This window comes from Passer montanus, unplaced genomic scaffold (assembly GCF_014805655.1).
Source record: "Passer montanus isolate IOZ18808 unplaced genomic scaffold, ASM1480565v1 scaffold17, whole genome shotgun sequence".
Taxonomy (NCBI): domain Eukaryota; kingdom Metazoa; phylum Chordata; class Aves; order Passeriformes; family Passeridae; genus Passer; species Passer montanus.
This window is the reverse complement of record NW_024364270.1, coordinates 6,780,425-6,795,282: the sequence shown is the minus strand read 5'-3', so window position 1 is coordinate 6,795,282 and position 14,858 is coordinate 6,780,425. Positions and strand designations below refer to the sequence as shown.

At 36.6% G+C, this 14,858-nt stretch overlaps 1 protein-coding gene across 18 annotated transcripts in view; it reads left to right on the top strand.

Moving 5' to 3' along the window:
- PPFIA2 (PTPRF interacting protein alpha 2) overlaps positions 1-14,858 on the top strand; it is a 286,017-nt gene that overhangs the window by 267,770 nt on the left and 3,389 nt on the right. For 11 of the 18 annotated variants that reach the window (XM_039703928.1, XM_039703923.1, XM_039703922.1 and 8 more), the window contains 8 exons: positions 2,108-2,308; positions 4,334-4,396; positions 5,764-5,793; positions 7,175-7,350; positions 8,191-8,288; positions 10,026-10,201; positions 10,296-10,364; positions 11,302-11,688. In XM_039703928.1, coding sequence (XP_039559862.1) covers positions 2,108-2,308; positions 4,334-4,396; positions 5,764-5,793; positions 7,175-7,350; positions 8,191-8,288; positions 10,026-10,201; positions 10,296-10,364; positions 11,302-11,532 — 1,044 coding nt within the window. In that variant the 3' untranslated portion in view covers positions 11,533-11,688. Of the gene's footprint in view, positions 1-2,107; positions 2,309-4,333; positions 4,397-5,763; positions 5,794-7,174; positions 7,351-8,190; positions 8,289-10,025; positions 10,202-10,295; positions 10,365-11,301; positions 11,689-13,024; positions 13,118-14,858 lie in introns of those variants that run through there. The other 7 variants (XM_039703924.1, XM_039703940.1, XM_039703941.1 and 4 more) reach the window with 2 other exon arrangements.

The following is a 14,858-nucleotide window of genomic DNA, read 5'->3' as shown; positions in this document are numbered from 1 at the left end:
AGGAGAAAAAATTAAGAAGCATATTGTGAAATTTTCAAACTTTATAGGGCTTTTCAGCCTTAGCATTTATTCTTGTTTGTATGTAGCACATACACAGTTGAGAAATATTTTAAGAATTTTGTGTTTTCTTAACTCTGGAAAAGTATATTGATCTTGATATCTCAGTTCTCTGTCTAGAATGATTTCTGTGTTCTCTTTTTTGAGACTATTAATCTAACATAATTTTCTGCTAGACAGCTATTTTGTTAAAGAATTTACTTGTTTTGTTAAAGAAATCATTTATGTAATGAGCAGCAAACAGTTTAATCTATTTCTGCAGGGTGAGTAACTCCCAGTGTTTATGCTTTCCTGCTTTTCAAGTGCATGTGTGAAAAAAATTAATGTTAAAATAAATGAGGTGATGAAATACATTTTAAAGCCATGCATGGTTTTCTCATGGCCATTTAAGTGCAGCCGGGTGTTATCTACTTAATTTTTGGGTTTTGTGGGTTTTTTTCTTTCATGAAACTTTTTATTTTGTAACAGTTTTTTGGAATCAGATCATGTTTTTAGGTTCAGACTAGCTTTGGATGGATGGTAGTGTGTAATCCCATCAGTGGGAAGGACTTAATCAAACAATGCAGTCATTTCTCAGACTCTGATACTTCAGGACTCAAAGCCTGACTGAGTCTTCTGCAACTTGACAGTCAAGTCTGTTTTCCCTGTGACACAAAAGTGATCTAACAGCTGTCTTTTATGGAAATATTTCCCAGATAAAGTATAAACCTCTTAAGAACCACATACTTCTTCCCCCTACTGTGTCAAGTGAAATGAAAATCCTTTCAATTCATCACTGCTTTCCAGATTTTTTGGTGAATTTCCTCATTTCCTTGACCTTGTGTCCTCCTTTAGTAAGCCTTTATTAAGAGAAAATTAAAAAGACAACCAATGGAATCAGCTAATTCTGCTGGCCTATTTGAGATGCACCTAGCTAGGTCTTTGTTTTCCATATGCCATCCCCAAAATCACAGTGATTATGGCATTCACTGCTTATGTTCTTCTCACAGGCTTTGCTAAGCATAATGTACTTCATAGCATGATTAAAAACCTCACATGTATGATATGAAATAACCTCCTTTGGGAAAAAAGAGCTGTAGACACTGACAGTCATATTAATGAGGCAGCATAAAATGAGAAAGCTGAGAAAAACAAGAATTATTCACACTGTAGATCCTCTTACACAGAAAGAACAAGTGATGAAGAAAGGAGCTGTTCCTGGCCTGGGCTAGGAAGACTAACATAAGGAGAAGAAAAGCATACAAGTATATATCTTCTAAATCCATAGGTGATGGAGCTGTGTTCACGTTTTGCGGCACCTTCTAACCAGTATTCCTAGCTGGGATGTGACACCATGCCAGACTGTTCCCAAATTTACTGTAAAGTCTGTCCCTGATAGGTTGATAATTTGAACTGGGCTTGATAAATTTCTACTCAAAATATAAAAGCTGAGAAATGTAAGATTGTGTGCCTTGGGTACACCATGTTAAAAAAAGAGAGAGCCATTTTAGTACAAAAGTAAAAAAATTACTTGATTCCTCTTAGATGATTTTCTGTACATAAGATTATCAGGTAGATAACACTGACTTGTGCCAGTACTTGGTCATTAGTCCTGGGAAAAGAGTAGCCCAGGGGATGGAGGCAGCTCTAAAAATAATTCAAAGCATGCCTTGCTTTAAAGTTCAGATTACAGTAAAAGCAAAAAGAATTCACATGAAATCATGGCAATTTCAAAGGTTCTGAAACAATTTTATTAAAGACTATGATATTCATACTCATTTATGTGTGTTACCATGCTTATTCACACTGATAGGTGTCCTGACAATTAATTGTTTATTATTTGTCATTAATTAATTAGTTATTAGTGGTCATGACATCAAGTCTGACAGTTTTAGAAGCTTTTGGATAATGCTCTTGGCACATGATGTGATCCTTGAGGCTGTTCTGTGCAGAGCCAAGAGTTGGACTTGATTGTGCCAGTGGGTCCCTTCCAGCTCAGGATATTCCATGACTGTAATTTCATTTGAGATATGAAGCAGTGCTTTGGATGAAATGTCCTTTCTCTTGACAGCTCTGGCTAGGGATGCCAGCCTGGTATGTCGCTGCCTGCCGTGCCAACGTGAAGAGTGGAGCTATCATGTCTGCTTTGTCTGATACTGAGATTCAAAGAGAAATTGGAATCAGCAATCCTCTCCATCGCCTAAAACTCCGATTAGCAATCCAGGAGATGGTATCATTGACAAGTCCATCAGCACCTCCAACATCCAGAACAGTGAGTCCTGTTCAGCTAACTTTTTCTTCCCACTTTGCCCTACAGGAGTCTGCAGAAAAACTTTTGTAGTACCAGAGTGGCTCTATGATAACACGCACTTCACAATCAGTGAACTACCTATTCATCACTTCCTTGATTGTTGGTTGCTGATGTTTTTCTTTTATCAGATTTTTTTTAAGTCATTGTTTTGATTATCCTTGATGTTATCCAAATCAGTATCAAGCATCTTATTTGTAATTTTGCCTTTATTTTTGCCTTTCTCTTCCTTCAAATCATCTGTACCAGCCTAATCAGATTGTGTTTCTCTTTTTTGTTTGTTTGTTCTCTTTCTTTATTTCTTTTTTTGAGATGGAGGGGAGGCAGGTGTTGGGAGAGGTCATGTAGCAGCACAGCTCTTTTGAGTCTTTTTCCCATTCCCCCTTTTTGCACCCTTCCAAATATTACCTAATACAAGTCAGCTTGCTTTAGGTTCTTCATGCTTTTAAGAGAAGAAGTGATTGGAAGTGTGAAGGGAGTGTCTGGAAAGTGGAAGTGGAGCCTGTGGATTCAGTGAGGAAGGAAGAGAAAGTGGTGGCAGAAAGGAGGGAAGCAAGTAAAGATAAACAGAGATACAAGTCTGAAAGGAAAGAGGAACATATCAAAAAGAGCAAGAAATAGATATGAGGACTGTAAGAATGAATGTGCTATACATAAAAAGTGGGAAAAATAGGCTGAACTGATGAGGACAAAAATAAAACAAGATGGCGAAAGGGAAGTTTTTAAAGCTGAGATATACTGATAGTAATGGAGATGCAAGAAGCAGTGGAGACTAATAAAAAAGAGGCTCGATCAGATGGCAAACATGGCATAGAAGTGAAGGACAAAGACTACTACTCAAGTGGTGTAACTCAGATTTCTAGTAGAAAGGCAATAGTAATGATTAGGTTAATATTTATATTTAGTAATATGTTGTCTTCATTGGATTTATGGAGAATTTTTTGGTGGAAATTAGAATTCAAATATCCTTGTGAGCTACATAAGCAACTGGGCAACAGCACTAATATTGCTATTGACTGCCCTTTTATCTTCATATTGCTCATGTTCTTTAAATATTGTAGTTCACTGTCTGATACTTCTCTGAAAACAGTTTTGTGTCATTAGCATGGTAATATTATGAATTGTAGAGGATTTTACCAAAGTAAAGCAGTAAAGACTCAATATGATGTTTGAATTACTACACAAAATTAATTTTTATTTTAAAAGTATAAGAGGATATTTCAAAGGATAAAAGCATTTATACTTATGAAGTAAGAAAATATTATGTTCAAGCCAAAACCATTAGGAATACTTTTGCCTTGTTTTTTTTTTTTTAATTCTGCCTGAGTAGCTGTGTGCACACAAAGCTGCCCTGCCCTGGAATGTGCATTTCTGAGTCTCCAGTCTTTCTGCTTCCCCTCTTTCTCAGGAAAGGAGGTAATTTATCTCAGGTCTCCAGAAAACATAGCACACATTCAGGTTCCCTCCCTGACTCTCCTCATTGTCCTACTAATCATTTGATGAAAAACAATAGGATGAAGACGAATATTTTTAGAAGTTAATTATCTCGACATTTTGATTTACAGAAACATGGGAGAAGTATTCATTATTTAGATTACAATGTGGGCATGTGACTTGTGCAGAATATTTAGGCTGGAAAATCTTTCGGAGCTGAAGCTTACCTGCGCACAGAGCTGTGACATAAAGGTTGCATTTGCCAGTTGTTTATGAAATGCAGCTTTAATTATTATTCTTTCCTTTGTGGCAGTGCTCTGCCAGATTTCATCCCTCATTTCTAGTTGTAATAGTCCATCACATCTGTTCAGAAGCCGCTAATGCAAGTTACAAACCAAGTTTTCTAAAGTTGTCTCTAGTTGCAGCTCGGTAGAGACAAGAGCGTGGTTGTGCTGATGGTGATGCGCTGTTAACTTACAGTGGTGCTGCCTTTCTTCTTTACCACTGCTTACCTAATGTGGATCCCACCTGCCTTCCTGCGGGCCTTGTCTGTAGCCCTCAGGCAATGTTTGGGTGACCCATGAAGAAATGGAAAATCTCGCTGCTCCAGCAAAAACGGTTAGTGATTCCACTTCCACTTAAATGGTTTTATCCAAAAGAGGATAGGCCTGTTCCTGCTTTAACACGGGTGCCACATCTTCTGTAGGGTGCACCCAAAGCATGCCATTATAAAGTTGCAGGGAGTAATGAAATTGAATCTAAAGAACAGTTACATAATCTTTCAGCAAAAGAATTGACAAATGGTATTGCCATCACAAAAATTGCGTGACCCTAAAAACCAGTATTGGACTTTTAGAGTATAGAACAGTTTCAGTGCCTCTGTGAAACCTCATTTAATGAAATGAAATTGTCACGGTCAAATGCAACGTTTCCCCTGTAATTTACTCCCTCTTCTTCTAAATGGAGTTTTGTATTTGCTGACATAGAAAGAAATAAGGAAAGGCTTGAGAATGGTGCATTAAACAACTTCATGTTTCCATTAAAACAGAGTCTTTCTTGTCCATACTTGGGTATTAATGATATTTGATTTCAGGTGCATGGAGAGTGTCATTTATTTATTGATTTTTGTCAAACCTCTCCCTTAACACTAAAGTAACATTAAAGTTTTTTCCCATTTGGAATATATGTTATTTTATGTGTTGCTTGTTAACACATAACTCCATAAACGTGCTTATGAAATATGATGCAATGTTCTAGTGAGATCTCTGAAAAAATTATCTTCAGTATGGCAAATGTTATAGTCAGCCCAATCCATAAATGGTGGGAGAGGTTCTGGAGCTAAATTTTGATGCAATAAAGAATTATTTCTTCAAAGTTTATGCTTGTTATAATATTTAAAGTTTTCCCATCAGCAGTAAGGAAGCCAATTCTCATAAATATTTTTTTAAACTGACCTCATTTCCAGTTTTATTATTGTTGGTAAAGATAAATGCAAATATAACAGCACTGAACTGAGAAGGAGTTGATCCTGTTTAACTGGCCAGCAAGAAAAATATAAAATAAAATTTTTCCATAAAAAATGTTATGTGAAAACCTCCTTTACAATACATTCTCAAGAAGGCATCTTTTTATTGTTAATGTTTCAAAATCAAACTAGAAACAAAAAACTACATCCCTAATGCCCAAATTTTAGGTAAATGTTTGTGTTTTAATTGTGAAACTGTGAAGAATGTTTAAATAATGATGTAAAATTTCACCAAGATATAATGATTTTCTGTCTTGAAAACTCAGCTACATTTTATGGTTTTGGTCTTGTAATTTTCCAGGTAGTTTAGCCCATGACATTGCCACTGGCCAGAGTTATTTTATGCATGCACTTTATGTGTATATTTTCATTAACATGCATATGAAAATCACATCTTTTTATAACTGATTTTTATTGTCTTTTTACCTGCTTTACTAATTGCTTCCTGCTGATAATACAGAAAGAGTCTGAAGAAGGCAGTTGGGCTCAGGTATGATCTTTCACATGACATTTTTAAACTGAAAGTTGATAATAATGTGGGTGCATCAATATGCATATGTGACAGTATCTCAATGACTGAACTATTATTTACATATTTTAGAGTTCTTCTCAAAGACTGGACAGTTTTGTTAGGTAAAGCAGAAATAGGTACATATGTTGTGAATATTTTTCACAAAAAAATTACTACATTCCAGAGACATATTCTATCTCCCATCTAAAATTGTGTTAAGAGTTTTAGAGAGTAAGAATTTTCCTCACTTTTCAGAATAGGACAATTAAATATGCCATGAATTTGTGAGCTAACTTTTCAAAAACTACACCGAATTTTTTTTAGAACAATTGTATAAGTCACACCCAAATTATCAGTCTACAAATACTACAGTATAATTTATTTAGAACTGACAATTAGCTACATTTTTAAACTTTTTCTCTCTAATATATGCACACTTACATGATCTTGCTATCTTTACTGATGACATTCCTTTTCTCTTCAAAATCTCACAAGAATGAGATGTAAGGGGAGTATATTTTCCCTCACAGATAATAAATCCATCCAGCAATGATCCTGAGCATGATCCTGTTAAGTATAAATTTTGCAATTTGTTAGTTCTCTGTTGTTTTGTAATACAAAATAATTAACAAAAGGAAGATGTAAAAATCTATTTTGCATCTTAATAGGGCAAGTCATAAAAATAGCTCCAGATGCATGGCATTTTCATATAGTCACCCTAGTGAAATTTTAGCTGAACAATGAAGCCTGGGTACAAATTTCTGGGAGGAACCTGGTTTGCTCCTACCTCGATTAATTTATTGAGCTCTACATATGATGGATTTAGGTTTAAACTGTTCACAGCTGAAAATATCACATTTAAATGTAAGCCTGAGTGCCAAACATTGGAAATTAAATTTTAGTGTCTAAAAAACTTCAGGTGTGTAGCCATGAAGTATCATCAGACTATTTATGAAATTCTTCTCCCCACAAACAGAAACAAGCCTGAGTGGATTACCTGGAGTCATGTTTCAGGGTTTGCCTGGCATAAATATTCTAGGTCGACTGAAATGGAACACACATATTTTGATTGTGTAACAAGTCTGCTTGCATTTAAAACTCAAAATTGAAAAAAATTCCTTAAAACTCATGTAAGAAAACAAGATACAACAGGCAAAACTGCTATCAATATCAAATATCTCACAGTGGCTCCCTCTTCCAGTGTTAAAAAAAAACAAAACCAGAATTGATAATTTTTTTTTAGACATAAATTTTTTTTAAACATGATTTTTTTTTGAGACATATTTTGTTTCCAGTCTGTGGTGCAATCTTGAACAAACTCAAGAATTTATTCCCCCTCTCCATTTTTTTCTCTCTGTAGACCCTGGCTTATGGTGATATGAACCATGAATGGATAGGTAACGAATGGCTCCCCAGCCTGGGCTTGCCTCAGTACCGAAGTTATTTCATGGAATGCCTGGTAGATGCAAGGATGTTAGACCACCTGACCAAGAAAGATCTGCGTGTGCACCTAAAAATGGTGGATAGTTTTCATCGGTATGTTGGCAGAAAGACTACACCCGTAAAAATGCTTATATGTCTGCTGTAGTGCTCAGTGCTGCACAGAATCAAAACAATTTCTGTTGTTTTGGTGTGGAAAAATATACAGGAAAGAGAGGAATGACTGTCAGAAATCTGAAATCAGAGAGATTCCTTTAGTAATAGCAACCACATTGCAATTATGTCTCTAAAAACCAAGATACTGGTACAGATAAATTTTGTAATGAGCAAGGAACCATTAATATATCAATAGACTCTTGACAATACAGAAACAGTAATAATTTAAGATGTGTGAAGTATCAGAAAGTGCTAGGCTAAGCTTCAAAGCCCTGAGATCTCATAATAATGAAAAGCTATTGTGTGTAGCACATAAAAGCTGTTAACAATACAAGCAATTTGACAGTTGTTGGGTTACCTAGGGATATAGCTAGGAAGCTAAATTGGAAATATGGAAATAAAGGCATTTAAACTTTAGGGAGAATGAGGTTTATATGACAAGAAGTGGATTTCTTTTTAATATACTGTCTGATTTGTCACTTTTTAAAAGCCTGATTTGACAAAACATTTCATGGCTCACAAGGGCTGACCTTTTCAGATCTTTTACTTCTTTTAATGCTTTGGGTTTCTTATGCTGAAACAGTTATTCAAACATACTCATTTTGTTTCTTTCCATTTCATTCCTGAAGTCTGCGGAGTTTTTTTACCCTCTGTTCTCCAGATTTCATACACGGGTACTATGAAACACCTCATGTGAAGTGCAGGAAATACATCCTACATATGTTCCCATCTTCAAAATTATCTTTATTAACTCTGTAAATGTTTCTTTTTAAATAACAGAACAAGCTTGCAATATGGAATCATGTGTTTAAAGAGGTTGAATTATGATAGAAAAGAACTGGAAAAGCGAAGAGAAATGAGTCAGCATGAAATAAAAGGTGATAGTTGCTGGGAATGAATACTGGGAATGTTTCTTCTTTTGAAGCTTGACACTGTTAACCCATTGTCATGCCATTTAAGTAAAGCATTTAAGCATGTTCTTTAACCAAAACTAACATAAGTCCATCTTTCTTCAGAACAAATCCTATCTCCTTAAATTAGGCACAGTTAAGTACTTTGCTAAACTGGGGCTCCAATTCTGAATGATGGCTTCACACATACATTTTGCTAAATTGAATTTTGGAAATGGATCTTATCTGAACCTCTTTAAGGCTCAGAAGCAGAAGGCCAAACAGTGTTCAGCTCAGTGGGATGTGCTGGGGGCAACACTACAAAATGGGAGCACTCAGGACCTTATGCCCCAGCTTTTGAAAAACTTTGCCTTTGATTTCTTACATCAGAATGTGTCATAGAAAGTGCTGCTTGGAGGGTTGACCACTGAGGCAGTTGATTGGTACATAAGAATAGTTCCTAACAAAACTGGCCTTATTAGATTTCACAGCTGATTCTGAAGAATTTTTTTCTGTGTAAAGCTCTCTAGAGCAGTTGCAGGCTCATTGCATGGTTCTTTTTATATACAAGTATTAGGCTGGCTGGGGATTTTTCAACTATCAGAAATGAATCCTTTGATTCCTTTGAACTTTTCCAGCTCTAGTGACTACAGCAGTTAGCACTTCTCAAGGACAACGCCAATTAGAAGAGATAAAAAAAAAAAAAAAAGTTGAAGGGCTACAGTGACAGTGTGCATTTGCTCAAGACACATCATGGCATGCACAAATGCAAAGACTTTGCCTTGGACATGCAGGCATCAGTGCCAGTCAGCCCAAGTGGTGACTGACATAGGGGAATTGGGTATTGGTCTCAAATTCTAGTGTGGCTTCAGTGCTGGTTCCTTCTAGGACAAGGGTAATAATTCATAGCCTCCTTCACCTTGTCAGGCATTGGTCAGTTATTCATGGTCCCAGGTGGGATTTGGTCTCTGTCTGCCACTGACCCCAAAAAGCAAGATGCTCTCAGCCAGGTGATGGAGAAATCCTACTCCCAGGACAGCCACAGCAGGTGGACTTGTAAAGGTTCAGGAATAAGCCTCATCACTTAGTAAAGAAAACTCAGTACTATGTCTCCCACTTACAACTCTAAAGATCAGTATAGGTAACTTTTTTCTTCATCTTACAGGCAGGGAAGGATACTTTTTCAGAATAGCTAAGTCCTCAAAATTGGTTTCCTAGCTCATTTTGTTGCCTTAGCTTTATAGTTGGTATGGACCTTAACAACTCTACCACCTTTCTGTACTAAAAATAGTTTATTTCTAAAATAGTGAAGTAATCTTTTACTTCATGGCATGTTAGTATGTGATAAGTGCTGACACAACTCCCAGAATGTTTAATACAAAACTCACACATGAAGCCTTGAGGAATAGATACTTCTCCAGTGCCTTTGCACTGTAAAATCTTGCCTACAAATTGAAAAGGTATATATAGGAAGTGGGAGGATTTGCATTATGGAGATCCCCTCTGGAAGCACATTTCTCCTTTGGAAACATTATTACTTGAAGATAATTAATCACAGAGTTTTTCAATAGGATGTACTAAATCTATATGAATAATGCTGGCATTCCTCATGTATGAAATAAAGCAGTAAGACATCCACAGTGCATGCACAACTACACACATGCACCTGTATGATTCGGAAGTTCTCAAGGTATCAGGAGACTGACCTGTGTTGTGTCCTTACAGATGTGCTGGTATGGAGCAATGATCGAGTCATACGCTGGATACAAGCCATTGGCCTCCGAGAATATGCAAATAATATTCTAGAAAGTGGTGTACATGGTTCCCTTATAGCACTGGATGAAAATTTTGACTACAGCAGTTTAGCTTTATTATTACAGATTCCAACACAAAACACACAGGTAAATTTGCTTATGCTACTTCTGGTTAATCTGTACCCATTATTACCTTTTATTCATCTTCAACCATTTTAATTGTTTACTTTGGTATCTCTAGGCACGGCAGATCCTTGAGAGAGAATACAACAACCTTTTAGCACTAGGAACTGAAAGACGACTTGAGGAAGTAATTAATTTTATTTTCAGTACTTATAAAATATCATAGTAAAAAAATTAAATTGAATGCATGAAGACATGTTAATTTTCACATTGTTAAAATGAGTCAGTTACAGCTTAAAAAATTAGGAATACCCATCAAGGTTTTTAAACTAACCTCAGCTCGGCTACATATTTGTGTCATCTTGGATGCTAAATTTCACACTGCACTCTTACCTTAAGATGAACATTTTCCAGAGATGAAACATGCAGAATGGAGTGGAAGTTTTGCTGGCCAGAGTAGGTGGTGGGGGATGTGTGTGGGTGGGATGCCTGTGCAGTCTATTCTTTAGAACACTTACTCCTTTTTTAAAAATAAAGAAAAAAAGTAAATTTTCAGTTTGTTCTTTATTGCTTTTTTTCTTCAAAGTTAATCAGTATTAATAGAGTGGTATTTGGGGCAGTAATCTGGGAAGAGGAATCCAGGTAAATCCAACTACGGAAATGATTTATCTTAACATAAGAGTCCAGTGCAAAAATGTTTAAGTCTTGGACATCTGCACATAAGAAGAAATAAAACTTTTAAGGATGTGCTGAAAATGTCAGATGCCTATGAATTCTGTGCATGCACATGAGTGTTTAATTCTTTTTTAGTACTTTATGTAAGCCTCCTAATGCAGTAATAAATCACTTTCTGTCACTGTGTAAGAAAGTTCTATAGAACTGATAGTAAAAGCCCTTGACTATATGAAGCCAAAGATTTAAGAAGAGTTTTCCACCCCAGCATTTAACATTTCTCATGCTTTTACTTTTACAAGCATGTCTCAAACACATTACAGTGACTGGATGCAGTGCAACAGGGCAGGGTAGTTACGGTGTACATTTGGCAGTGGTAGAGGTAGCACACAGCAGGATGGTTAATCAAAAAGCTTCTTGTTGCTTTATCAAATACAACTCTGTGTTGACAGAGCGATGACAAGAACTTCAGGCGCGGCCCCTCCTGGCGACGGCAGTTCCCCCCGCGTGAGGTTCACGGGATCAGTATGATGCCGGGCGCCTCGGAAACGCTGCCAGCCGGATTCCGGCTCACCACCACCTCCGGACAGTCGCGGAAGATGGCGAGTGACGGTACGAGCTCATTTCTGCACTTCCTCTTGGAAAGCACGAGGCTTGGCCTAGCGTGCCAGGTTAACTTTTAACGCATGTCTGTCTCGCACCACCACAATTGTGTTCATTTAACTAGGGTGAAGGTGAATCGAGTCTGGGAGAGTTGAATTAGGAATGGAAAAGGACTGACTTGGCATATTATTGATTTTTTTTCAGGTTTGCTTCAAACTGACAGTGTTTATTTAAAACACAAAAAAATGGCCATCTTGCTATCCTACAACTGTAAAGGCAACAATCAGACTGGAATTAATTGACTAACTTTCAACTGAGACTGAATATAATATTTAAGTAAAATTTTCATCCTATTAGCCTCTCTAGCAGGTGGAGTGTTTCAGAAAAGGCAATTAGAAAAGACTATCACCTTTATTTTCCTATCTTACTTTCAAATTAAATAGCTTATCCTTGGCCATCAAATAAATGAAGTTGGTAACAGTCACCAGCAGATAAGTAGTTAGCAAATGCTGAAATTCAGGCACTAATTGAGTTACTATATACCAGTCCTAATTTTCGCTGGAACTATTTTGATTTTCAAAAGATGCACTAACTCAGAAATTAGTGGAACATTAACAAGCAGATCATAATTAAAAAGTAAATAAAATTTAAAAATCATTGTAAAAGAGCAAGCAGGGGAAAGAAAAATCATGGTAAGAGAAAGAGGAAAGAAATCACATCACAGCTCTTTCTTCAGGTATATGGAACATAAAGCCAAGCGTACCTGCCAGTAGTTCTGAGAAATATTAGTATGCAAACTGCCCCATTTAAAATATTGCCATTTATTTAATCATGACAGGATTAAGTTTACAAATAGACTTGACTCAAACTTGTAGAGACTTGGAGAGGTCACATCCTGTAACTTGATAATGAACTTGGTATGAGAGTATTGCCACCTAAATTCCAGTAAAGCCATCTAAATTCCATTAGTTTCTCACCCTTAAAAATAGTACTTTATGGTTGCAGTTACAGATGGAATAATTTACTGTTTGCATCATTAAATGCCACTGACTCCTAGATTCCAGGGCTCACATTACTGTAGTATATAAGAACCTTATATAAATATTAATGGATTTCATCTTCTAGTCATGGTGTGATGTAGAAGATGATGTTCCCACTTTACAGATGTGGAACTAAGGCAAAAGGCAGATTTAGTGATTTACTTGAGGTCTTCCAGACAGTTAATTCTTGAGCTGGGTATACTGAACTCAGACTTGAAGGGAAGTAATTTTGAAGACCTGTATCTTCATCCAGGATTTGGATTCCTATCTCCCAGCAGTAAGAGCATTAGAAATTACAACAAAATAAAGACAAAATTGAGTTTTAAATCATATTCCCTTCAGACAGATTCCAACAGTGTATCAGCCATGAAGAAGTGCTGAGTTTTGAACTATACCATGCCAGATCACGTTAGAGAAAGCCACAGAGCAGTTCAACAGCCCCCCTTCCAGTGGTAAACAGACTGATATATTTTACTGATGATTCTAAAGAGGCTCTGGTTTGTTTCCTTTTTTTTTCCTTCCCAATTTGCAGTTGCTTCATCACGACTGCAGAGGTTAGACAGCTCAACAGTTCGCACATACTCATGCTGACAAGGCCTAGCAAAGAAGCCAGCACTGAATTGTTGTGAGTATTCTGTAGGGGCCATCATGAAAGCTCTTTATAACTGTGAACTACACCCCACATTATCCAAGCACAAACCAACATGGAGCAGAGGATGTAACTAAGGACACCCTAGGGTGGTAATTTGGTCATAACTACAGTCTTAAGCTTGGTCCACAGGACACTACCAACCATACTTCGGGGAGAAGGCCCAGGGAATTAACTGACTTCATGAGAACTTGAAAGAGTTCTACTAGGACCTGGAATGGGGGGGCAACACTAGTAAAGCAGAAAAAAATTACTTTTTTTTTTTTTAATTAAAGCTATGACTCAATTTAGAACATCAGGTAGCTGCATAGACTTACCCATACAGAAAATCTTGAAAATTTATCTATTACAGAGATTCCTGCACTTCTCAAATCATTCAGAACTGAGAAAGAAAGGATAATCTGAGCTGGATGCGACTCTGGATCAAATTTAGTAGTGGAATTCATGTTAAACTTTTCACCATATAACTTCTGAGTGTGGTTATGAATATCACAGAGTCACTTTTCCACAGTTCTGTGGAAATAGTTTTCCATTTTATCCCAGCTTTTGGAAAAAAGTACACACATGATGAGTAGTTACATCAATATGGCACCATTTCATGCTAGTATTTTCTCAGTAAAACAATTTCCATTTAGTAACTTGGGGAATTGCAAGGCAGCTGGAAAAAAAATATTTTAATATCACCAAAACCTCATCGGGCATCAAACATGCTTCAATAACTGTTGGATATTGTAGGCAAGACATGCAAGTATCTGCAAGCAAGTTGCTGGTTTTTCGTTTTGATTACCAAGACTGGGACAGACTTGGGGCTGTTGAGATTTTACTAACTCTATGTAGGTTCAAAAAATACTTAGTAATAGCAAACGTTAACAGTGGGAAAAGTAGATTGCTCAGGATCCTCCTGATGACATGAGCTTTACTTCATAGATCTTCGAAAGATTGCAAGAGTATAAAATCTTCATCTTACTAAAAATGGGGACTTTTTGAGCCACCCCTGAAAAAATAAGCTTGGGGGGGTGTGGTTATTTGTTGGTTTTGGTTTGGTTTGGCTTTTCTGAAAAAGCAAAGTTTAGCAGCTGAATCTACAAAGATGATGATGAAGCACATAAACTATAGAAATCTTTTTATGTGGATGCATGTGTAGATTTGAGCATGGTCTTGTATCAGTAAGTCAGTGACAGGACTCTCCCAGGGTACAGTGGTGACAGAAATGGAAGGCAGAGATATGAACCTTTTCTCCTATGAGCTTCAGAATCACAATGTTGGAAGCAATAAAACATGACCAAGAAGTTTAAACACCAAGCTATCTCTTAGGCCAACAGCAATGGCACAGGCACTTGACGTGACGTTTGAAGAGTGCAACAAAAGCAGAAATGGAAAACTGATACACTAACAAAAATTAATTTAAGATTATCCAAACCATTTATTCCCACTATATTAAAAATTATCTAAAAAGTAGCAAAGCGCAAACAAAAGTAAAGTAGCAGACTTTTCTAGCACTATATATGTATGGAAGGTATGTATTTTGAGCAAAAAGGTGTGTATATAGAGTTATACAAGCTATACAAGTTAACGTCAATTTCTATTGGAGTATTAGTAGTGTTTCAAGTATCAGTGGTATGTATCACCTCAGAACTTGCTGCTTGTCCACTATTCTACCAATTACATTCTCATCTTAAATGATTGATTGGCCTATAAGGATATCAAATTTGTATCT